At 40.2% G+C, this 25,527-nt stretch overlaps 1 protein-coding gene across 2 annotated transcripts in view; it reads left to right on the top strand.

Annotated features, from left to right (window-relative positions):
- Window positions 1-1,096: 1,096 nt before the first annotated feature.
- Window positions 1,097-25,527, top strand: part of PPP1R21 (protein phosphatase 1 regulatory subunit 21) — a 74,822-nt gene continuing 50,391 nt past the window's right edge. The window contains exons 1-8 of one of the 2 annotated variants that reach the window (XM_004029211.5): window positions 1,097-1,475; window positions 11,457-11,525; window positions 15,045-15,191; window positions 18,552-18,653; window positions 20,181-20,345; window positions 20,516-20,574; window positions 21,582-21,676; window positions 25,378-25,430. In XM_004029211.5, the coding sequence (XP_004029260.3) occupies window positions 1,419-1,475; window positions 11,457-11,525; window positions 15,045-15,191; window positions 18,552-18,653; window positions 20,181-20,345; window positions 20,516-20,574; window positions 21,582-21,676; window positions 25,378-25,430 (747 nt within the window). In that variant the 5' untranslated portion in view covers window positions 1,097-1,418. Of the gene's footprint in view, window positions 1,476-11,456; window positions 11,526-15,005; window positions 15,192-18,551; window positions 18,654-20,180; window positions 20,346-20,515; window positions 20,575-21,581; window positions 21,677-25,377; window positions 25,431-25,527 lie in introns of both variants that reach the window. The other variant, XM_063695890.1, reaches the window with a different exon arrangement.

Genomic DNA, 25,527 nt, shown 5'->3' with positions numbered 1-25,527 from the left:
CCAATATAACATTCCTGTACCTATTACCTAGCTAATAAACGTTAAAATCTTGTTATACTTACTGTAAAAAATTAGAGAAATAAGGAGAAAGTTTATGCCCCTTTGTCCTCTCCAGTTTCATCTCCTTTCCCTTTTTCTCACTAAAGGCAACTACTATCCAGAATTTGATGTGTTCCCTTCTAGTTCTTGTTTCTGTATTTTTAGTACATGTGTCCATGAACAATAAAAATGTTACTTTATATTTTAAAAATGTATCATTTCATACTATAGCATACTGCAATTTGCTTTTTACATTCAACATGTTTTTGCCATGTTTATATATACATATATAGATCTAGATTATTAATTTTAACTGCCATATTGTAATTTATGGCAAACATATGCCCTATACTTATTCATTTCTCTATTAATGAACATTTTAATGTTGCAATGCATACAATACCTAGAAGAATATCTTTAAAAAATTTAAATGAATGAGGCAGGCTTTTAATTCAAGCAGTATCCCCATAAAATCTCTCAGGCAGACTATTTCTGCTTCAATTTTTTTGTTTTTTATTTTTGCTGTTCATATCTACTCTGCACGCATAGAAGGAATCGATACCTGAAATTTCCTAAACGTCTTTTACTCGGTCCCCACAAAAAAGCTCTGATGTGGTGTGTGTAAAGGGGTAGGAGTGGGCGAATGAAGTGGGTAGAGACGGACACAAAGAAATGTCAAAATACAGGACAGTGAAGGTTTGGAGCCAGGGCCAGTGGCAGCAGCCAAAGTTACAAATATCGCGGAGGTCTGAGAGTTTACAGTGCAGAGCATGTCCTGTGCTATCATATGCGGATGACAAAATAGCCGAATACACAAATCTTTCCATGCTTGTGCTGAAAGATGTAACCATCAAGCGCCAGGCGGTAGCCATGGGAACCCGGGGCTGTGGGGAGTCGGCCAGAATTCTTGATGCGCTTAGAATGTTTCTTCTTCCGGCCCTCTGCTCTTCGCAATCATCGTCCCTCTCCTAGGTCCCCCGCCCATTCTATAGGCTCTCATGAGTCTCTTCCCGTCTTGATTCTCTCGCTCTGCGTTCCAGGTCGCCATCTTGGACCATGCGTCAAGATGGCGCCCCCTGGTCCCAGGGGCACAGCCCAGGCACGCTAGCGAGGCTACGCACGCACGTATTCGGGCGCGAAGGGTGGGGCACTGGCGCCAGACGTCGCCCCGCCCTCTGTGGTCGCTCCGCCCCCGGCCCCACTCCACCTTCCTCCCACCCCGCGAACCCGGAAGTGGAGGAGGAGGCGCGGCGGCGGCGGCGGCGGTGGCCAAGCAGGCAGATACTGCCTGAGCCGTTCCCGGGAGCGTGTCTGGGTTTGGGGGCGGGAGACAGGCTGAGCCGCCTGGGCGGCCTGGCCTGTACGGGGCGGGGGAGGCCATGGCCTCGGCTGAGTTGCAGGGGAAGTACCAGAAGCTGGCTCAGGAGTACTCGAAGGTACCCATCGTGGTCTGGGAGTAGGGGATCCCCCGCCCTGCGGCCTCGGGTTGCCGTGGCAGCGACTTGTCGGGACCTAGGGGTACTGCGGGAGGGGCACGCGAGCGCGCCCCACCTTTCCCCTCAGCCGTCTCCGTCCACCATTACGGTGCCTCCACCTGCAGCTCCAAGGAGATGGGGCCGGGCGGTGTCTGCGTCCATGAGCGTTTTTGCAGGGAGAAGCTGGAGTCTGATTCTTCCTTTTCACTGAAGTAGCGGGCTTGGGACTGGGTTGTCAGAAATTCTGGCTTCTTGCCTCTAATGCTGGCTGAGAAGGGAAGGGAAAGGTGTGGACCACTCCTCACCTCGCTGCTTCCTCAATTTTCTCAGCCTAGGGATGGGGAAGATCAACCCTTCTCCCCTCCCACAGGGTTGATATGAGGTTAAAGAGATTTATCTTCCCCCGAATCAATTCGAGAGGGTAAATAGAGACATTCGGGTAAACTGCTTCACTAGGGATGGGTGGTTATGAATGTATTCACTGCTTTGGCAAGAGGTTGTCAGGAATGATTTTGAAAGCTTGAGTGCTACGGCTCTATGCTTTTCTTTCTCTTGTCCCTCGGTCACCTAGAATGGGGCAGACACCCAGCAGGTGCTCAATACACATTAAGCAACATGGGGACCTGCCCCTTTCTCGTGTTTATGGCATCAGTCTTTTAAATGATAGAACCCTTTCCTTGGAAAAGGATGCTGCAGTTTCTGGGTAGGGTGTTTCTAGTTTAAGAATATTTTAATGAAGTTATTAAAGCAGAATTTTACATCTTTGGAAATTGATTCAACAGTCATTAAGTTTAGTTTTCAGTGGTCTTGGCATTCATGGAGTCAGTGGGAAGATGGTAATTCCTTTTTGCAATTTGGAGAAACTGAGACACATTTTATTCCTTAAGAGTTCATTCGACAAATAGCACGATGAAATATTCTTTGAAAAATAAAACTTGTGCCTAAACATACACACTTAATTCTTCACCATCAAATAAGAGTCTTTTGAGACACTACACTTATTTCAGTGATGTTACCATTAGCAAAACTTTGTTGCATTTCCATTTGAAATTGTGTTAAGAGCCTGTGGCACAATGTTAGTGATGGCAAGTCTTCATCTTTTCAAGGAGTGTTTCCTTGCTTGAAGGGCCAGAAGTTGTTTGGAACAAATCCATGTGATGAAGGGAGGTGAGTGGAGGTTGGCAATGCTCAAATTTGGCTCTACTATTTTTGGTTGAAAATGTTTCATGATCAACACCTGTGAAAAGAAGGAAAAAAATAAGAAAATGTTTCGTGAGTATAAAGCAAGGGGACTGATTTTCTTCTCCAGAAAGCCAGCAAGCTCAGAAGGCCATTCGAAATGGCAAGAGGGGAGTTCCAAAATGTTTTGAGTAGGGACTACATTGCTGAAATAATTGTATAGCCTCCCAAAGTAATAAAAACTGAAAAGTAATAAAAACTGATATGTAAGCTTGTTTAGCAGACAATATGTGCTCCCTTTGAGCAGTCTGCCAGGGTCTGTTGAGTGAGGCAGGGTTCAGCTTAACAAGTCACCTTTAATGGAATATTCTAACGTAGTACATAGTTATGATATAGTATGACAAGTGTTAGTTCAGTGGGACTACCGAAGACATTGGGTAAGCGTTGAGGTTATATTGGGGATTAGAGAAGAGGAAATGAAGGAGTAGTAGATTTCCAGGCAAAGGGAACAGTCCATGTTTGCTGGTATGAAAGCTCATTAAGATTAATGAGCTTTCACATGGCAGAGAGTGGTGAAATGAGGTAGGAGAGATAATTTGGGCCCTATCATGAAAGGTTGTGGATGTCAAGTAAGAAGAGTGAACTTTACCTTTTGAGTAATGGAGAGATGCCAAAGGTTAAGCAGGGGAGTGACATTACTTTCAGGAAGGACACTGATAACCGTGAAGGATGGATTGAAATAGGGAAAGATTGGTGGGGAAAAAAGCAGGGAGTAGACTGTTGAAATAGTTTTGGGGAGAGTAATGTAGGATTATATAAAGTTAGTGACCTCTGGGCTATAGAGAAGGGGCTAGATTCAGGAATTATGGTTAAAAAATGCTTTTCAGCTTTCCTTTTTTTTGAGTGCCTGCTGTGTGCATGGCACTAACCAAACATATAAGGCACTCATCCTTGTGTCTCATTCATTTTGGGACTTGGTGAGTGTGGGAAGACTCAGAGTTGTTCCTGCAGTTCTGAGGTGAGGGAACATGACTGCCACTGACACAATGAGGGCCAGCGGGAAGAGGAGCCCGTTCAGAGTGAAGGGCTATAGGAGAGGTTAGATACAGTTGAGGAAGTTTAGGGTTGGAAGGCACACTAAATTTGTTATTCACATATTATTAGTATGAGGTAATGTTGGAAGTAATGGCTGAAACTTTCTAATGGACATGGACTGGCTAAAAGTCAGGACAAAGGCTAGCACTTTTGGAGTAAGTCCCATCACGATGCACTTTGAGAGTTAATCAGGGTAGAAATTGGGAAACACCTGTCGGGAGGATGTGCCTGGAGGAGGAAGAGTTGCTAAGGAGACTGTAGGAGGCCTGCCAGACTTGGGGTCATCTCCCCTATTGGACCAGGCCATTTTTCATTCTTTTAATTGCAATGTGATGGGAATTTCAGAACACAGGAGAACAGATCCTGATCAAAAGATTTCTTGTGCTTTTTATTCCTTGTCAATTCTAGTAGCAGGCAATTTCTAGATAAGATCTATGCTCTCTCCAGCCCTATGCCTAAGAGTATTCCACCTTTTTATTACCTTCCCTGGTACAAGTTTCGTGGGCTGATACTGAAATCCAGTTGCATAATTTTTCTGCCTTAGTTAGGTTACAAAGGAAAAAGATGTCCTCTTAATCTGTAGAAGGAAGCCCATCAAGAAAGCAGCAAGCATGATCCCTAAGCCTAGGACATTGGCAGAGTCTTCTCATTCTTCTTTAATGCAGATTTCAGCCTTGGTTCCAGGAAAGGTCCCATCTCATAATCTTTCCTCTTGAAAAGGAAGAAAAAAAAAAAAACAAATAGTGGTCTGAGGAGCTCCCATTAAAGAGACTGAGAGTCCAGTTAGATAAAAGATGAACTGTGGAGGTCAAAGCAGATGAGAAGTGCTGAGGCAAACAGATTGCTAAAAGATAGTGTTATGGAAAGGTTAGTAAAAATGGAGATTAAGACCCAGTGGTTTGGGCAATTAGAGGGTCATTTGAGGTTTTTAATATTTCAGGTTCAATAGAGTTTGGGGAGGGAGAATGAATGTGTGTAGAGGCTGGTTTTCAGAGGTTTGTGAAGTTAATAAATAACAGATGCAAGCTACCTCCTTGAGATGTGAGGGAAAGTTAATCAAGACCTCAGTTGCTACTTTATAGATTAAGGATGAAAGACCATTTCTGACTTGCTGTTTCTTCCATGACCTGCTCTGCTTCTGATGCTCTGTTGTATCTCATTATGGAGAAGAGAGGCAAAAAGTGCTGAGTTCTGGCTCGTTTGATTTTAGCCTGCTTTCTTGGCGGGAGCACTCTTGCCTGGCACCGTGGTGTTTGTGTAAGCGAGTTTCAAGTTCTAATTGTCTTTTCAATGTTTGTGTTACCCTGGGTCAGTGATTCTCAAAGTGTGGAACCTGAAACAACATCATCTGGGAATGGGTTAGAAATGTAAATTCTTGGGTCCACCCTGCACCTATTGAATCTGAAACTAGCAGTGAGACCCAGCAATCTGTGTTGTAACAAACCTTTCCAGTGATTGGATTCATGCTAACATTTGAAAATCATTGATCCAGGAATGGTATTGGGATAGTAACCTTGGCAGAAATAAAGATAATCTTTTTAAAGATCTTTTTTTTTTTTTTTTTTGGGACAATGGATGCCAGCAGGAAAGCCAAACATCCATTATTTCTCTACAGTTTACTTTGCAATTGATGTTTCCTTTACATACAAAGGGAACTTTTTAGACTTATACTCTTAGTACACAGCTACTTATATGGAGAAAGGGTCAGTTTTGATCCAGCATGTTTGCTCTCCAGATAACAGGATTTGGCAGTACCTGATTTATCACCTACTTTTATAGAGAAATAGACTCAGGAACTGGATAGGATTAAAATTGAATATGAGCTTTTTTTTTTTTTTTTGACCCTGATGTGTAGGTAGGATTCACTAGTAAAGTTGGGTTGGAAAACAGGTTTGTGTTCAGTGCTATCCAATGGAAGTTTCCATGAGAATGAAAATGTTCTGTATCTGTGCTGTCCAGCAGGGTAACCGCTAGCCATGCATGGCTGTTGAGTGCTTGAAACGTAGCTAGTGTGTGACTGAGGAACTGAATTTTTGGTTTTATTTAATTCAAATAATTTAATTTAAATAGCCACTTGTAGCTATTGAGTACTCTGTTGGACAGTGCTAGCTTAGACCCTGGGTCTGTGCATCACAGATGTAAATGTCTAAATGACTCACTTGAAGACCTTGTTAAACTGCTGATTCTGGTTTAGTAGGTCTGGGGTGGGGCCTGAGATTCTGCCTCCAGGTAAAACTATTGCAGCTGTCCAAAGACCACACTTGGGACAAGGCCCTAGAAAGACAAGGGGCAGCCTCCTCTTCCTGATTTACTGATTTACTCACCCATTCATGTAGGGGCAGCTAAACTGCAAGGGTTGGGGTTTTGTCATAGTGAGTTTCCCTGCATGGGAGCAGGAGCAGGAGAAAGGATGCCATTTGAGGCAGATGTGAGTTTTTTCCTGCCTCAGTGACAAAGTAACCCCAGCTACTGCTGCATAATATGTAGCCTGCACATACTTTATCCCTGTCCTGGGATAGCAACAAGTAAGTGGGCAGAAAGAAAGACTAAGTAGGATTCCCAGTAATTTGGAATACTTAAAATGTTAGAACTGGAAGGAGTTTTAGGGGTCATCCAGGCCAGATACTGCAGCTGGGGTCTGCACATGACTTCAGTATTCTGAAGCTTTGAATCAGGGTTTTGGTGTGGCATAGGGTTGTCTTGCACACGTCACTTTGTATTGAAGAAAAGACTGTATGTTTAAAGGTTTATTTGTAAAATATGTATAAATGTCAAAAAAAGTCCACTGCATGAAGACAGCCATGTAAAAGTGGTTCTAACACAAGATTGTTGAGGATTAGCTGAGAAAATGCATATGAGTGATTCATCTCACTTTCCCCACAAACTCTTCCAACAGTTTGTGATTGAAGGTAATAAATCCCCAATCTTGGGCCATTTAGCCTATCACATATTGTCAAAGTGGCATGAGAGAAGTCAGAGTGAGCTTACCACCACTCTGTGTCCTAGGAGAAACAGCTGTGCGATAGGCCTCACTGAAGTTGGGCTATTCCAGAACCAGAGTTATAGAGAGCAGGTCTGGGCACTGGTCATTAGAGAGTTAGGCTCAAGGCTTTTGAGGATTCTTGGTGTCCAGTAGGATCATGAGGTTCAAATTATTTGGAGAGTCTTAAAAGAGAACTGTTAAAGTAATGGCAATCTCTTATATAATGTATTACATTTAAACACCTTTATATGTATAATTTATTTGATTTGATTAATTTGATTAATCAAATTAACTGATCTGATTGATTAACTAAAAATTTATTGAGTTCCTTCTCTATCCATAGCATTGATCTTTCATTGCAGGCAGGAAATACAAGGAAGTATACTGTAGTCTTTACCACGGAGAACAGTTTAAGGTGGCAGGTGGGAAATGAATACAGAAATTTATTTATTAATTGATTGATTTGCTCTGTCTCCTAGGCTGGAGTGCAGTGGTGTGATCTTGGCTCACTGCAACCTCCGTCCGTCTCCTGGGTTCAAGCAATTCTCCTGCCTCAGCCTCCTGAGTAGCTGGGATTACATGCGCCTGCCACCATGCCCGGCTAATTTTTGTATTTTCAGTAGAGATGGGGTTTTGCCATGTTGGCTACGCTGGTTTTGAACTCCTGACCTCAGGTGATCTGCCCGCCTCGGCCTCCTAAAGTGCTGTGATTACAGGCATGAGCCACTGCTCCCAGCCTATACAGAAATACATATATTAGTAAAATGTAAAATTTACTGTTTTTAGAAGCAAAATTAAAACTGAATAGTTTAATAAGAGATGTTTTGTTGTTAGTAAGTGCCAAAGGAACTGAGGCACAGGCTCTCTATGGGCCACAGGGAGTCAGGGAGTGATTAGGAAAAATTATGGAGGAAGTAGGGCCAGTAGGTAAAAAGTAGGATCCTAGAGAACAGGTGGGATTTGGTTGGCCAAAGTGAAGAAGGGCTGTGCTCTCAAAGTAAGGGTAAAATGAATCAGAAGATTACAAAACAAGGAAGAATGAGATTTAAAAGGATTAAGAGGGATTCAGAGGTACTCTTCCCCCACTGAATGGAACAGAAGAGCTTGGTGCACAGCTGTTGAAAATAAGCTGTATCATCTGCAGGAGAGTTTTTCTGTACTAATAGAGACTTCAGGGCAGTTGTTTCTCAGTTATGTCATATGCATTGGTGTCTCCATTCTGGACTCCTAGAGGCAGTAGTGACCATCCGGTAATCTTATACCTACATCTAAAACAGAAACAGTGTTCATTTGCCTCCTCTCCGTGGTGAATACTGGTGTAGAGAAAGATAGATTCTAAAAGACCAGGCTGGCCGGATGTGGTGACTCATGACTGTAATCCCAGCACTTTGGGAGGCTGAGGCGGGCAGATCACTTGAGGTCAGGGTTCAAGACCAGCCTAGTCAACATGGTGAAACCCTGTCTCTACTAAAAATACAAAAAATTAGCTGGGCGTGGTGGCGCGTGCCTATAATCCCAGCTTCTTGGGAGGCTGAGGCAGGAGAATCGCTTGAACCCGAGAGGTGGAGGCTCCAGTGAGCTGAGATTGCACCACTGCACTTCAGCCTGGGCAACAGAGCGAGACTCGGTCTCAAAATAAATAAATAAATAAATAATAAAATAAAAAAAAAGACCAGGCTAATAAGAGCAGCTCAGGATTTTATAAGCTTCTCATTCAGTAATGCAGTAAGAGTGGCAGAAGTGATGCTGAAATGCAGAAAAACATCAAATGTTGCAGAGTAGTTAAAATGGCAATAGAGTATGCAAGCTTATCATCTTCCTCCATTTCTACCTACTAAGTAATAGAAAGGTCTTTCAGATAACAGTTTCTTAAAAAGCTGCATTGTCTGTTAAATGGTTTCATTGAAACCATGTTTGAGTTACCAGTTTAGCAAAAAATATTTTGCAAAGGAAAATCCTAATTTTTTTTGGTTATAATCAGTTATATTAAATTCCTAACAGCAATAGCTTGAAAGTTTCATTTTGCTTTTTAACAAGGCAGTCTGTTCAATTTGCTTTAAATACTCTGCAGTGTGCCTTAGAAATAAAAGATGAGGTTTTTTTTCTTAAAATTAATTGCTGTGGTTCTGGTCTTACAGGAAATTATCAGTTCAGTGAACTTCAAGCTTCATTCTTAGTCCTTGAAGTAGTCATTAGGAGCTTCTAAATACCACACAAAGAAGACATGTAAGAGATTACAGATCACAGCTAAGACAGGGGTATGAAATAAAATCTAACGTCTTTAGATTTATAAAATAAAATCTAAAGACTGAAGCAGTATTGCTATTTTTTTGGCTATATGGATTTGAAAGTATTTATTGAATTCTGTGAAGTAGCACATTATTCAAGACTATGTTGATATTTGCTTAAAAAGTAGAACACTACATCATGGAAGTCAACATTAAAGTGGTATTTCTCTCTTTTGAACTTCTAGAGCAGAGGTTACCAAGCTCTGTAAGAGGCCACACAGTGAATATTTTAGGCTTGAGGCTATGTGGTTTCTGTTGCAACTGCTTGTTTCTTCCATTGTACCTCAAAAGCAACCATAGACAGTACATAAATGAATGAGTATGGCTATGTTCCAATAAAACTTTAAAAATAGCCTGCCAATTTGGCCCTCAGACCTTAGTTGGCCAACCCGTGTTCTAGAGAATTTAATATCTTTTACTTTTTTTTTCAAGCAGGAAATACTAGTATTGCTAGTTATCTTTTAATATTTTATCTTCCCTTTTGAAGTGTAAGTTCTTTGAAAATAGAGACCATATCTTTTACATCTCTCCCCCATATCAATCAAGGTGTACAATGCCTTACACCATGCAAACTATAATAAACATATCTGTTGTCATTTTGAATCTGTTCTAATAATAAGAGCTCTGTTTCCATTTGTGGAGCATTTTATAGTTTAGAAAGTGCTTTGACATAGGTTTCTTATCTGGTTCTCACAGTAGCCTCAGAAGAAGGAAGGTAGGGTAAATGAATTTACCCATTCTATAGACCATATAGCTGGTTGTAGTGAATTTCCCATTCTATAGACCATATAGCTGGTTAAGTGAATTTCCCAAGTTTATATTGTCTAATAAATGGCAGAGCAAAGATTTGGGTCTGCTTTCTATTGTGGTAATGAACTGTCATCTCTAACTTTCTAAAAATAGAAGAATCTCATCTTTTTAGTCTGTTTTTTGCTCAAACTTTCGAATATCCTGCAGTATTCCTGCATTTTATCTCAGAATCTTAGCTAAATTTTCCATTGAGTTTTAAATAGTTTAAGATTTAGCATTCAAATATGCCTGTTCTTTTGGCACAGAAAAGGGTCATTTCTGTTCTCTGTTCTCAGGAGACAGATCTGAGCTATGCAGAATTAGAAAGATTTTTAAACATTTTTTATTTTTAATTTTAGCAATAGATTTTTTTTTTTTTAAAGGTCACATACAAGGATGTCTCATTCTTTCAGTTTCTCAGAGAAGAACCTAGTCTTTCATGATATCTGCACTGAGCCCTGGGAATATTAGTCTGTAAACCTTTTGCTTCAGCTACAATGAGCTTGTATATTTATACTTAAGTGCTCTATGTTCTCTTCGCTGAGAATACTTTCCTCTTATTACAGAAGTAAATTTTATCTTTTAAAACCCTGCCAGTGGTGGTTATATAGATGTATACATAAGTGAAAATGCATTTAGCTGCATAATTTCTGATTTGTATACTTTATTTAAAATAGCGTTATTTCTCAGTATTTAATAATTATCTGTGAAAAAAAGCCCAAGTTTTACCTCTTTCTCCAAAGGCATCTCTCACCTCTCCAGCTCACTGCTTTTTTCACTTAAATGTAGCTTTGTGAAATAGCAGCCAGTATTGTCTAATTGGCATTATGACTTTGGAGTCCAAACTGGTAGAGTCTGAATCTCAGCATTGCTACTTAACTTCTCTGTGCCTCAGTTTCCTCATCTGTAAAATGGAGGTAATTAGAGTACCCACTTCACAGGATTGTGAGGATTAGATGAAGTAATACATAAAAGTACTTAGGACGGTGCCTGGTTTGTAGTGAGCATTCATATGTAAGTGGGTACTATTATTAACTTTTAAATGGAGCCTGCTTCCTAGTCGCTTTTGTACACTGCCCCAGCTGACGCCCGAGGCCATTGTTGATGATGACATTTGCATGTCTAATATTAGGCACAGTGTCCTATTGGGATGTTGATGCCCCACATTTTTATTTTCTGTGGAATTCTTACTTTATAATTAGTCCAGTTGTATGTATTTTACAAATGAATGGTGTGTCAGAATTTCAAGGAACATGGCATATTCAGTACCCTATTATTTATTGTATTAGTTTTTATTTAGGGATGGGACTTGGTTTTATAGAAAGAGTGACACACTAGAAATCAGGAGACTGGATTTTAGTCCCAGTTTTGCCATTGATTTTTTTTTGTTTATGTCATTGGGCAACGCAGCCTGTGTGCCCTTATCTGTAAAATGGTGAATTATTGTTATCTACTACCCTCTTTGGGTCTAATACTTTTTTGTTTTCATATATATGTGAGAAGCTACTTAGTTACTCAGTGTAATGATGCCTGTAAAATTGATGTGATTTCCTTGATATAACCAATTGCTTTATATTAGAAATTGATTATTACTTTCTCTGTTTTCAGCTTCGGGCTCAGAATCAGGTTCTGAAAAAAGGTGTTGTGGATGAACAAGCAAATTCTGCAGCTTTAAAGGTGGGCAACAGGATATTTGTGTTGTGAGGGTTAAGTTAGCATTTGGTGTTGCTCAAAGCAGGTTCATTGGGTTTTCTGGGTTAAAGTTCCAACTCTGACACTGATTCACTAGGGATAAGGGACAGTAATTCAGTCTTTTGTGGTTAATTTTCCTACTTGCTTAGGTAAGAATATGAGGTACTTTGATTTCCTTAGCTAAAAATTATAAAAAAAAGGTATTATGTGACTTTGTCTAATGCATTACTCCTGTGCCTCAAGGCCTTTACTTAGCTCAGTTTATCTGGATTATTAAGGCTTCTTATCAGTTGTCATCACAGACACCTTTCTGAGGGAGGCTATGTCATATTCCTATTTGAATCCCTCTCACTCAGCAGATGGCAGGTCTCTAATAAGTGGATTCCATTGTGTGAATCATTTAGTCCCTAAATCTTGCCTTTAGTTGAGCTATTTAATAGTAATAACCTGTGTTAATCAGGGCAGTCTTTGATACATTTTACCATCAGCATTTTTGTTAACTGAGGGGAGAAATATGATAGATGAAGGAATTTGTTTCTGCCTCATTTCTAGTAAGCATGTAGTAAATATTGCTTAGTGATATTTTTAAATGGATAAATTAATTCTAGGATTTGGATTTCTTCTTGGCCAAGTTTCAGTTAAATATACTGTCTAGCTTGCTCTTTTTGCTCTTTCCCTTTCTTGCTCCCTCTGCTCTCTTTAGACAGATGGGATTAGGATTCCTCTTACTTCTGTCTCTTTTTGGATAAGCCCCTGATCAGTAATATGTCTGAGGTGGCTCCACTTAGGCAACTAAGCCCCAGAAATTGTCCTTTTACGTAGTCAGTTGTTGGATCCTACAGGAGGGAAATCTGTCTCTGAGCGTCTCCTCCTCAGGTGCTGTTAGCACAGTCTCAGGGTTGAGATGGTTCTGAACACCCCACCCATACTTCCAGGCTCTCTGCACCCAAGCCAAGATGATTAAAAAAGAAGCTTTATAGTCAGGATTTATTAGTCAAGTTATTGTTTCACCAAAATTATTGAAGAAATGATCATTATATCTCCAAATGATATTTAAACTTATTGCTGGGGAAAGTCTTTCCTAGTTTGTCCTAGTAGCCTGTGCTGGTGTTTCATACCCTCCTGTTGCTGGTTGTGTTTGATTAACTCTGTGATGGCAGCAATGGTAGGAACAGTGGTAGGCGTGGTGACAGCTGGTTCTATTGATTGAGCACTCACTGCATACCAGGCATTGTGCTAAGTCCATTATATCCATTATCTTATTTAGTGTTCACAACAACCCTATGAGGTCAGATAACATTATCATCCCCATTACAGAAACTGGAGTTTAGCGGAAGGCTGGGATAGATGTTTTCTGAAATTAATGAAATTAATGATTGGTTAATGGAGTTGGAGCATTAGTTTATTTTAAGAATTATAAGCATAATTATATATTATAATTATATAAATTATGAGAAAAATTATTTTTTGTTTTACTATTTATTACAGTAGTCATTGTAATTATAGTACAACAAGTGACAATTTGCCAGTTTGCTAGACAGGTATATTAGGATGTCCTGTGTTACAGGAGGCTTTTAGTTTTATTACTGGGTTTACCCTTCAGTGAGCTGTTAGGTGTAATCAATGTTCATTGATTTGAATTTTTAAAATTTAAAAGACATGATAGTTTGGACATGGGCTAGGCCTAAATTTGCCTTTGAACTACAAGTAAAAATTAAGGTGTTACTAAACAAATGTAAGAAAAAAATTATTTTCTCCTTAATGGGAGCATATTGTTCTATCCCTCTAGCACTTTTCTCAACATGCAGGTAGTGTCAGTAGAGTGTAGACACTAGCCTATGGCTTTTAGGTTGCTGTTCCTTTTTTTTTTTTTTTTTTGAGACAGAGTCTTACTCTGTCACCCAGGCTGGAGTGCAGTGGCACAATCTCGGCTTACTGCAACCTCTGCCTCCCTGGTTTGAGTGATTCTTGTGCTTCAGCCTCCTGAGTCACTGGGATCACAGGCGTGCACCACCCTGCCTGGCTAATTTTTGTATTTTTAGTAGAGTCAGAGTTTTGTCATGTTGGCCAGGCCAGTTTCAAACTCCTGACCTCGAGTGATCCGCCCTCTTCAGCCTCCCAAAGTGCTGGGATTATAGGCATGAGCCACTGCACCTGGCCTAGGTTGCTGTTTCAATACAGTTAAATCATCTGTTCGTTAAAGCATGACCTTCATGTTTTATAATTGTTTCAGTGAAATTAGTAAACATACAGTTCTTTATTTTTTTATTTTCTTTTTTTTTAAATAGAGATGAGGTCTCACTATGTTGCTCAGGCTGGTCTCCAACTTTTGGGCTTAAGCAATCCTCCTGTCTCGGCTTCCCAAAGTGCTGGGATTACAGGCATGAGCCACTGTGCCAGCCCAGTTCTTTAAATATACAGTATTACATGGCCATCTGTGTTTGATAATCAGTGAATAAAAAGTTGTCAGAACATCATAAGTAAAATATAGTTAGAATAATTCTTTTAAAAAAGAGTGAAACTAAATATTTCTCTTTAGTTTCCCATTTTCATACCCCATTATGGCATAAACAGAACAAAATGGTCAGCAGAGGGTGTGTTAAAAAGGTTAGCAGAATATTTTAGATTTTGTTTCTATTGTCATTTAGCTTTAAAGTGAATTATTATAGGACAGCATATGAAAATATTTTTGGTATGATACTGATTTTTATCTTTGATATGTCAGAATAGTTGAAGAGCAATTAAGTGTGTTGCAGACTTCATTTTGACTAATTTAAATTCAGGGAGGATTTACAGAAAAAATGGAATACAAGTATATTTCTTCCCATTCTTTTTCACTGAAGGGAATCATCATTAAATCTGAGGTTCTTTTTAAATATCTAAGTTTGGCCAGGCATGGTGGCTCATGCCTGTAAACCCAGCACTTTGGGATGCCGAGGCAGGTGGATCACCTGAGGTCAGGAGTTTGAGACCAGCCTGTCCAACATGGCGAAACGCTGTCTCTACTAAAAATACAAAAAAATTAGCCGAGCATGGTGGTGTGCGCCTGAAGTCCCAGCCACTCGGGAGGCTGAGGCATGAGAAATGCTCGAACTCGGGTGGCGGAGGTTGCAGTGAGCTGAGATTGTGCCACTGCACTCCAGCCTGGGCAATAGAGCGAGACTCTGTCTCAAAAAAAAAAAAATAAATAAGTAAATAAATAAAATAAGTTTATAAATTTGTAGCCTCAATCTTTGTGTCTGTTCACTGTCATAGGATGTTAGTTGATCACAATCTGTTACTTTAGTATAGTTGCTCTTATTTTTATATTTACTTGGTTTAGCCAAAAGATTATCTTTTCACAAAGTGCTAAAAACTTAAGAACTGAAATGATACACATACAACCTGAATTTCCTAAAGCAAGAGGTTTTGATTATATTTTGGTGAAATAGAAATAATTTTTAATAAAATTTCTAAACCTTACAGCTAAACTGTGAGGACCAATCTGTTTTCACTTTGATATAGGAGCAACTGAAAATGAAGGATCAGTCATTGAGAAAACTACAACAGGAAATGGACAGTTTGACATTTCGAAATCTGCAGCTTGCCAAGAGGGTAGAACTACTTCAAGATGAACTAGCTCTAAGTGAACCACGAGGCAAGAAAAACAAGGTAGGTTCAAATACAGGCAAGTTAGTGTGACCTTGTCGTTAGTTACTGACACCTACAGGGCATCCTGGTTTTAACAGAAGACCCCACTGCTGAATTATTTTTTTGTTTGTTTGTTTGAGACAGGGTCTTGCTCTGCCACCCATGCTGGAGTGCTGTGGTGTGATCTTGGCTCACTGCAACCTCTGCTCCCAGGCTCAGTGATCCTCCCACCTCCGCCCCCAGAGTGGCTGGAAGTATAGGTGTGCACAACCATGCCTGGCTAATTTTTGTATTTTTTGTAGAGATGGGGTCTCACTATGTTGCCCAGGCTGGCCTTGAACTCCTGGACTCAAGCGATCCACCTGCCTCGGCCTCCCAAAGTGCTACGATTACAGGCATGAGCCATCATTCCTGGCCCTGAATTTTTTTTTTTTTTGAGACAGTTTCACTCTTGTTGCCTAGGCTGGAGTACAATGGCACGATCTTAGCTCACCGCAACCTCTGCCTCCCAGGTTCAAGTGATTCTCCTGCCTCAACCTCCCACGTAGCTGGGATTGTGGGCATGTGCCACTCCCAGCTAGTTTTGTATGTTTAATAGAGAAGGGGTTTCTCCATGTTGGTCAGGCTGGTCTCGAACTCCCGACCTCAGGTGGTCCGCTCGCCTCAGCCTCCCAAAGTGCTGGGATTACAGGCCTGAGCCACCGTGCCTGGCCCCGGCCCTGAATTTTTAATGTTCCATTATTACACTGGATATTAGGTCAAGAAAGCAGACTCTTATTATTAATATATATTAAATGTTAGGGACATTTATATGATAGTCAATTTTAAAGAATTTATTAGGAGCAAATGTAGTTGGTTTAGTGGCCGAGAAGAGACAGTGGAATATCTTATATTAGCTAAAATTGTTGACATGTTTTGGTTATACCAGGTTGCCATTAATCCAAGGTTGAGCAAATAAAATGAGGGAGATTGTCAAAGCGTTACTACTCATATGAAAGTAGCGGCCAGACGCGGTGGCTCACGCCTGTAATCCCAGCACTTTGGGAGGCTGAAGCGGGCAGATCACGAGGTCAGGAGATCGAGACCATCCTGGCTAACATGGTGAAACCTTGTCTCTACTAAAAATAGAAAAAATTTGCTGGGCGTGGTGGCGGGCGCCTGTAGTTCTAGCTGCTCGGGGGGCTGAGGCAGGAGAATGGCGTGAACCTGGGAGGCGGAGTTTGCAGCGAGCCGAGATCAGGCCACTGCACTCCGACCTGGGTGACAGAGTGAGACACTGTCTCAAAAAAAAAAAAGAAGTAGCAGTTGAAACACTTATACCTTAGATTTGTAAGTTTACTGCAGATGTAATTTCTTAGCATTTATTCTTACGAGGCTAGTTTGGTGTTCTTGTCTTGAGATTTAGAGATGAGGTTTTTTGCCTTATGGTTTTATATGGTGAGGCGGGATTCTTATTGCTCTAAGGTGGATAATCTGGTACTTTTGAACATTGTGATTAAGAGATTGCTGCTTTTTTTTTTTTTTTTTTTTAAGGGTAGAGATAGTGATTGAGTCTTTAAGTCTTGTATGTATATAGACTAACACTCCACAAATGTATGTATTGAGGCAGTAACAGTAGAATGGGTAGAAGGGAAGGAGAAGGCACACAGTGACTCTGAAGGAGTGCAGTATGGCCAGAAGAGCACAGGCTTCAGATTTAAGCCCAGGCTTGAATTCTTTGGTTGCCTTTAATAAATCTGTGACTTTCGGCACAATTTTTAACCTTGTAATCTTAGTTTCTCTATCAGCAAAGTGACAGTGAGCCTTTCAGGTTTGTTGTGAGGATTCTATGGTATCATGTAAAAGTGCCTAGGGCCATATTTCCCATGTAATGGGCAGTTGCCGTAATTATATGTTAATAGTTTTCCCATATGCATTTCCCCACATAGAAGCATTCGCTAGAGTGTTAGTGTTCAAATAAAGGAGGCAACAGAGAGGGTATAACACTTATGTATTAGAATCACTTGGGAAACTTTTTCAAGATATACATACCAGGCCAGGCACAGTGGCTCACGCCTGTAATCCCAGCACTTTGGGAGGCCGAGGCGGGCAGATCAGGAGGTCAGGAGTTGGAGACCAGCCTGGCCAGCATGGTGAAACCCTGTCTCTACTAAAAATACAAAAATTAGCCCAGCATGGTGGCATGTGCCTGTAATCCCAGCTACTTGGGAGGCTGAGGCAGGAGAATTGCTTGAATCCAGGAAGCCAAGGTTGCAGTGAGCCGAGATCACACCATTGCACTCCAGCCTGGGCGACAGAGTGAGACTCCGTCTCAAAAAAATAAAAAGATACATGCCCTGGAAATTCTGAAACACCCTTGGGGAGAGAATAGTCATCTGAACTTCAAACATGTTCTTCAGGTTCTTAATATCCCTGCCTAGGACTGTTGAGCAGAGGTTTGGGTGTAATACTGAGAATTAATTAAAGCTCATCAAATTTGGAAGCACTAAGGACCCTGAATACGTCATTCTGCAGTGTTCCATATGCACCTCTTGTTTTCCAAACATGATGGATATTTAATTTCTTTTTATATGGCTACTCCATTTTCAAAGGGCTTTTAAATCACTGATTCAAATTGGATTAGTAGGTGAGTTCATTTTAAGTGAGAAGTGAGACTACAAAAAAGGCAGAGAAAGGGTGGTGACTGATGTTTGAACACAGTTTCATTGTTAGGCTGTTCCTTGAATAGTCTCAGTTCTATGTATTACATGAAAACAAATGCTCATTATTAGATGTTTTAAATAGTGCTATTCTATGTAGAACGAGTTCATATTAGTAAAAATTTAAAGGAATGGATTTTTAAATAATCTTTGAGAATTTTCCTATTTATTTATAATAGCTTTATTTTATATATTTTTTTAACTTAGAAATTTATATGAACTTTTGTATAAACTTACCTTTGTGGATGCTGTTACAGAATTTATTACAATTTCTTATGGAGTGTAACAACTCCGACTCATGAAATTGCTATAACTCTCATTTCCCAAACCAAAAGATCAAATTGAAATGATATTTATGAGCTTATTTTATATTGCTGGAGCTTTCTAGGTCTGCTCCGTCCTCCAGCAGAACTACTCCTGAATTCATCTGCAAAGAATAGTAAGCCTTATCTGTTCTTTTCTCTCTCTTTTTAAAGCTTTCCTGCTCCTTACAATATTTGTAGTTTCAACTTGTGTCACATAGGAAAAGTTAAATGATGAACTGTATACCTTTTGCAGGATTGTTTGAGAATGGTGAACACATAGAAGAGACAAGCTTCTAAGGTGATAGAGAATCTGTGTACCTTAGGATGTTTCTCTAAAGGATGAAAGTTATGTGGACATAACTTATTCTTTCCATCAGAAAAGTGGAGAATCTTCTTCTCAGTTGAGTCAAGAGCAGAAGAGTGTCTTTGATGAAGATCTGCAAAAGAAGATAGAAGAGAATGAACGGTTGCATATACAAGTGAGAAAATCTGTTTTTCCATATGAATTAAAAAATGGGTCTGTGATCTGTTAATGTGGAAAAGCTAATGCAGATAGAGTGTTTTGTGTCTGCGTGGGTGTTTTAATGTCTTCTATGGTCTTCAAGTATATATGTCACTGTCACTTATTCATTTCTTAAATATCACACAGTCTTAATGTGGATGTGTGCTTTGAAGTATATGCATTTGTTCAGAAGACAGCAGAATAGCTTTATAACTTAACAGTGCAGAAATATACTGAGCATTATTCATTTTATATGGGAAATGATTACATGTATCATTTAAATGGGAGCTTACCAATAAATGGTGTTTGCTTTTTTCCCTCCCCCTCCCCCCTTTTTTTTTTTTTAACTGATGTTTAATTTTTTTAATTTACTGATGTTTAGTTGGTTTTTATCCCTACCCCTGTTAAACTGTAAGATCTCTGAGGGTATGAACCATGTATGTTTTCTATGCCTAGTCCCAGGACAGTGTCTTACTTATGTCAGGCACTCAGATATTTATGGAATGTTGAAAAGTTAGTGCCTGCCCCCAAACCATTGAGCATATTCTAAGATTCATAGTGGGCTGGGCGCAGTGGCTCATGCCTGTAATCCCAGCACTTTGGGAGGCCAAGGTGGGCGGATCACGAGGTCAGGAGATCGAGACCATCCTGGCTAACGTGGTGAAACCCCTTCTCTAGTAAAAATACAAAAAATTAGCCAGGCGTGATGGTAGACACCTGTAGTCCCAGCTACTTGGGAGGCTGAGGCAGGAGAATGGCGTGAACCCGGGAGGCGGAGCTTGCAGTGAGTTGAGATCAAGCCACAGCACTCTAGCCTGGGCGACAGAGTGAGACTCTGTCTCAAAAAAAAAAGATTCATAGTATAGTGTATCCAACTATAACCTCCTTACTTATTTATTTATTTTTTTTTTTGGTCAAATGGTAGGAAACACACACACACACACACAAACAGAAACGCTTTTCAGTCTTTGAAAACGTTGTTTTTGACCACAGTGTATTTTATATGTAAGTATTCACAATTTTTTATTAGTATTGGACTCTAATTACAGGAAAGAGCTTTACCTGTTTTAAGAATAACACCTGTTTTAATTTTGATTATTTTATGTGAAAGTTAGCTTAGTAGAAAAGTTATACTCTGATCAATTGAATTCTATGTATGCCAGACATTGTTTAAAATAGAAATTCATGAGACTGAGAGGTAGGAGGTGCAGGCTTTGGAGTAGATTTCCTGTGTTCAAATCTCAGTTCTACTGTAGTTTAGCTGTGAGACATTAGACTAGTTATGTAACTCTTTTAAGCTTGAGTTTCCATATTTGTAAAGAGGAATTACAGTAGCTACTTCTGATATACTGTGAGGATTTAATGAGATAATGCCTGTGTGGGTTTAACATAGTCAGCATATGGAACCATGTGGAAGTTGCTCAGTGAATAGTCACTGCTGTTATTTTTCTCATTTATGTATATTAGGATATTGTGAGAAGAGAAAATGGTCTTCTCTTTTTAGTTTTTTGAAGCTGATGAGCAGCACAAGCATGTGGAAGCAGAGCTGAGGAGTCGACTGGCCACTCTGGAGACAGAAGCAGCCCAGCACCAAGCTGTGGTTGATGGTCTCACCCGGAAGTACATGGAAACCATTGAGAAGCTGCAGAACGACAAGGCTAAACTAGAAGTAAGCCCCATTGTGAGAGCACACTAAAAAATAGTTACAGCTTTTGTATTAATAAATTGTCTATGCACTTAGTCATTTCCGGTGAGACTTTTGCCTGCAGGGTCTTACTAAGTGTGCTCCTATCTGTCGTAGCCTGAGCCATCTGCGTTTCTTTTTCTTCTGAAATTCAGGTGAAATCTCAGACTCTAGAAAAGGAAGCCAAGGAATGTCGACTTCGAACGGAAGAATGGTATGTGGAAACTTGAATTCCAAGAGGGTTCTGAAGCAAGACTCAGAAGACATGAGTTTTGGTTGTAGCAGCTCCTCTGTCTTAGTTGTCTTACATTTAAAAGGAGAAAATGGGAGTAATCTACAGGGTCCTTTTCAATTCTGGGATCTCCGGGGCCCTAAGCATTCTTGATAGAGTGGCCTGTGTATTAGTCCTCAGCCTGCGAGGGTTTGGGGCTGTGGCAGATCGTGTTCTGGAGCTCTTGTACTGAAGACTGGAGACTTTCTGTTTGAAACTACTCTAAACAGAAGGGGCCTCTGATAGTCCCAGGAAGTAAAACTGATAATCACCATGCCAATCTTTTAATGGTACATTTTGAATAAAATAGAGGTTATGCGATCTAATTTGGAGATATATAAATCTTAAAATCAAAATATTAGTAATGCATGGTAAAGGTATACTCCAACATTTATTTGATAATAATATTTTAGTTTTTAATAGGATCAACTAAGTGAATTTCTCATATCGATTTTGTTGCATCGTTAGAATTACATGCATGATTTAGATGTGTACATAATTGAACCAAACGCAGAAATTATCAGCTTTTGAGTTCAAGGGGAAAAGAAGGCTAATATAATATGTACTTAAAAAAAGAGTCTATAGTGATACTAGGGTGAATACTTATGTGTTGTAACGAGAACATTGTGATTACTTTGATCTTGGGGAAATATTATTTCTAAGATTACTTTGATTGAGCTTGGGGAAATAAATGTAAGGTTGGCTAAGACACTCGTACCATGATAAATTCCTCCAAACTTCCACATCATTCTCCAGAAGTCCCTGGGACTTGAGAAGCCAGGTTAGCGTTTTTGTTATCTTCCTCTTTTAACAACTCTCTGCCAAGAGTATCCCGGATGTCAGGTGCAGTTCTCTGGAAGCCTACTACCAGCTGTTGAGGTAACAAATAAATGAGGATTCACTCAATGATTGGTGATAATGTGGTTTTGTATTTTTTTTTTTTTTTGCAGTCAGTTACAGTTAAAGACTCTTCATGAAGATTTGTCAGGTAGATTAGAGGAATCCTTATCAATCATCAATGAAAAAGTACCTTTTAATGATACAAGTAGGTATTATGTACAGTTTTCCATTATTTGTAACTTTGAATCTCTCTGCGGTAGCCAACTAATTAAAGTAATTTCTGATCTTTAGGGCAAAAAATTTAATTGGCCCAACAGAAGATTGCTTTCTTTTTGTTCATTTGATCAGCTGTGGTAATCATATTTAACAGGAAGATTTTAAATTGTCATATAAGTACTCCAAAGCTGGTCTTCTTGGAAGAAGCCCAAATCCACATTTTTTGATTGCATGTATTTAGCATTTTCCAAGGTAAAAAACAACCTGCACATAAATAGTTGAATATTTGTACAAGAAAAATTGTTGATTGGGGTGGGGGAAATGAGGCTTGGTGGTGGGAGTTAAATCTTCTTAAAATTATGTCTTACCCCTTGGTCAATTCCCAGCAATAGCTAGGAAGCTAACTTGGTTAAGCCTTGCTTCCTATTCACCCTGGGAATTGTTTGATAATTTACATTCCCAGGAACAACAAAAAGTTAAAAAATACTACTTTACATGTGTAATAGGTGCCAAATTTGCAACCTTTAGGTAAGAAGTCAAAACCTCAAAAGCAAAGAAAATATTTGCTTGTTTGGATTTTGAAACTTACATTCAAATTGATGCACATTTCTTTTTTCTGTAATCACATGATTGAAATTAATATTTTACTTCCCCTAAATTTGTTTAGGGAAGACCTAAAAAAAGAGGAAGAAAAAAAAAATAGTTTGATTTAAGATTAAAATCAGCCCATGTCATTATTGTATCAAAAATTTAAATTCCCCTTTGAAAATAACACCTGCTTCTAGCTTCTACATTAACGTAAATACTACTGGATTCACTGGATTTGAAACTGTGGCATTACATTTTCCCTTTAAGCCTTGTCTCCATCATTAGGTTTTAATAATTTCCTTCTGAATCATGGATTTATCCTTCCTTTTCTAATACTAGTTGTCACCCTGTTTTAGGTCCCTTTCTTGTCACATGTGGATTATTACTTTTAGTCCTGAAATATTTAAAGATCATTTGCTGAGTGCCTAGACAGGTCAGTAGCATAGGGGATGCAAAAATTGGTAAGTCAAAATTTCTACCTCAAGCAGTTTATAGCCTGGTAAGGCAGAGATAGATGTAGAAATGTCAACAATATAAACTAGACTGTGCCATAAAGAACCTCCTGGGGTTTCAGAGAAGGACATGTTACTGCTGGTGGCATGGTGTGGGGAAGCCTTCCCAGAAAAAGGGTGCTTTGAGCTGGGCCTGGATATGTGAGCAGGTTTTATTGGGCAGAGATAAGGGTAAAATCTAAGGAATTACGTGAAGTATGGTATATAGGATAAAAGGTGTCATCATGCCCTCAGGAGCAGTAATCCAGTATGACAGGAGGCTTAGGGTGGGTGGGATGTGCAGGGCAAGGACATGTAAGTTCTGGAAGGTATGGTGGGACTGGACCCTAGCGTTCTGGTCTAAGGACTGGGAACTTAATTCATAAGGCCATGGGGTTGTTGGAGAAGTTTTTGAGCCAGGGAACATCATGTTGCTATATGTGTACTCACAAGGTTAATCTGGCAACAGAGTGTAGATTACCTTGGAGTGGGACAAGGGAGTCAAAGACTATTGTGATGATAGTTTTGGCGTACTATTATGGAGGCTTAGCCTGGGTTGGGGAGATGCGGAAGATCTTGTGGAAGGAGAGGGAGCAGACTGGTCCTTTCAAGGAGACAAGGGAGAAAGAGGCAGTCATGGGAAAGATGGTGATGCAGTTGACCGAAAGAAAAGAGGTAGACAGGAGCAGGTTTATGGGAGAGACAACGAGGTTAACTTTGTTGTTGTTTGATGTTCTGACAGATGGGTTCATATGTATCTATATAACTGCTGATGTATGCCTTTCTAAATGAAAGACCAGACTTTGGGAGAGAAACTGATGTCAACACTATTGGGCTGGAGGAGCCCTCATGTTGGGAGTGGTGGGTGCACAGTGCAGTCAGGCCTGTGCAGGGTCCTTGGTGAGTTCTCCATCCCAGTGATCAGGAGGCAGAGGGGAGCTGTGGAAACGGGGTGAGGCAGAAGCTGGAGAAGGGAGTTTCAACCTGATGGTGCAGGTCAGTTCTGCGCATTGCTGTAGAGAGGTCAGAGGGTGATGCATCAAGGCGACTGGGTTTGGTGACTGGATTTTGTGGCCTTGAGAGGACTAGTATACTTTGCGAGGAGCGCTTCTGTGCAGGGTGTAGGTGGACACTAGATTGCCAGCACAGGGAGTTGAGGTGAATGGGTGCTGAGGAAATAGGCAGAGCAGTGCTGTTTTTTGAGCAGTGGGAATGAAGGAAATGGAGAAGCATGAGGGCCTGACAGACGGGCAAAGTGAAAGAAAAGGCTGCATGTGCTGGGGACAGGAGTCAGGGCAGAGAATTAAGTGTGATTAAGTAATGGAAGAGACTCACTGTGGACACAAGAGTTAAATGAGCTGCAGCAAATGCTTTATTTGTAATGAGGAGATACTGAAGATAGAAGCAGGGAGTGATTATGTCGTAAGGTCCTGAGGGGGTCAGAAGCAGAAGGGCCCAGGAGGACGGTTAGCTGAGGAAAGGATATGCAAGCAGTAGACCGAGGTGGAGGGTGGAGAGTGTAAGAACTCTTTTGCTTTGGCTGTGATTTTCTTGGTGGAGTAGGGAGAGGCCATCCTATCCATTGGGTAGTGGAGAGGAGAGGAGGAATGGTATTAGGAGCTTGAAACAGAAAAGGTTTGGGATAGATGCCATGGGAAATAAAATAGGCACACGGCAATGAAATTGTGGATTGCTGAGTAGAGTTGAAGCCCCCTGGAGTTAGGCAGAGTAAATTGTAGTGGACCTTACTCGGGATTCGTGTTAGCAAAAGCGTTGAAACAATGGACCAGGCTGGGAAGCAAAACAAGCAAGGCTGAAAGATGGCTGATAGAAGTGTCCAGAGGTGTTGGTGGATGGGAGATCAAGCTGGTAATGTATAGCCCAGTGAGTAGCAATGGAGACATAAAAGGGAACTGGGTGACTATGCCACAGGAACATTCTGAATCGTATTTTGGCACTGGGGTCATTCTGACTGAGAACCTGGGCAGAGAAGGGCAGGTTTGAGTGGCTGAAGGGATGAGTAGAGATGAGGAGAGATGCAGCTCATTAAGGAGGAGTTTGAGGAGGTATGGCTAGGTAGGAGGAAGCTGCCAGAGGTTAGTAACAGACCAGGGTAGAGAGGAAGACTGAGAAAGATAGTGATGCCATCCAGGAAAGTTAGGATTGAGTCATTGGGATCCACAGTGGCAGACAGTGATAGATTTTTCTGGTAATGTAGTGTCAGGAAAACAGTGGTATTTTTTGCTGATTAGCGTGGCGGCTTTGTGGAGGGTTATTTTAGAAGGGAGAATGACTGAAAACAGCAAGAACATCATGAGCCTTTATAAGTAGTCTTGATAAGCCTGAAAGCAGTATTTGAAATGATTTCTTAGAAATGGAAACACTGGATTTGTTTGGGTTTTTTTAAGCCTGAAGTTAAAAAAAGATGGGAAGTATTACTTTATCTGAGAAACCACTGATTCTGTGTAAATTCCATTATTCTGTATTGTTGATCATTTTAAATTCTTATGTAAAGTTGATTTTGCTTCAGAGCATTCATTATTTTGCATTTAAGTTATTTTCCAGTGTATGTGAAATGAGAGACTTAATGTACATTATTTTTCTTCTGTAGAATATAGTCAGTACAACCCTCTCAACGTTCCACTCCACAATAGGAGACACCAGGTAAAGGATGAAGTACATGTTTTTATTTTCAGTTATATATACATCAAACTTTCCAGAAACAAGAATTAGTTGTGTTTGGACCTCTGTTTAGTGCATT

This window comes from Gorilla gorilla, chromosome 12, assembly GCF_029281585.2.
Source record: "Gorilla gorilla gorilla isolate KB3781 chromosome 12, NHGRI_mGorGor1-v2.1_pri, whole genome shotgun sequence".
NCBI classification, from domain to species: Eukaryota; Metazoa; Chordata; class Mammalia; order Primates; family Hominidae; genus Gorilla; species Gorilla gorilla.
This window is presented reverse-complemented; position numbering and strand designations above follow the sequence as displayed.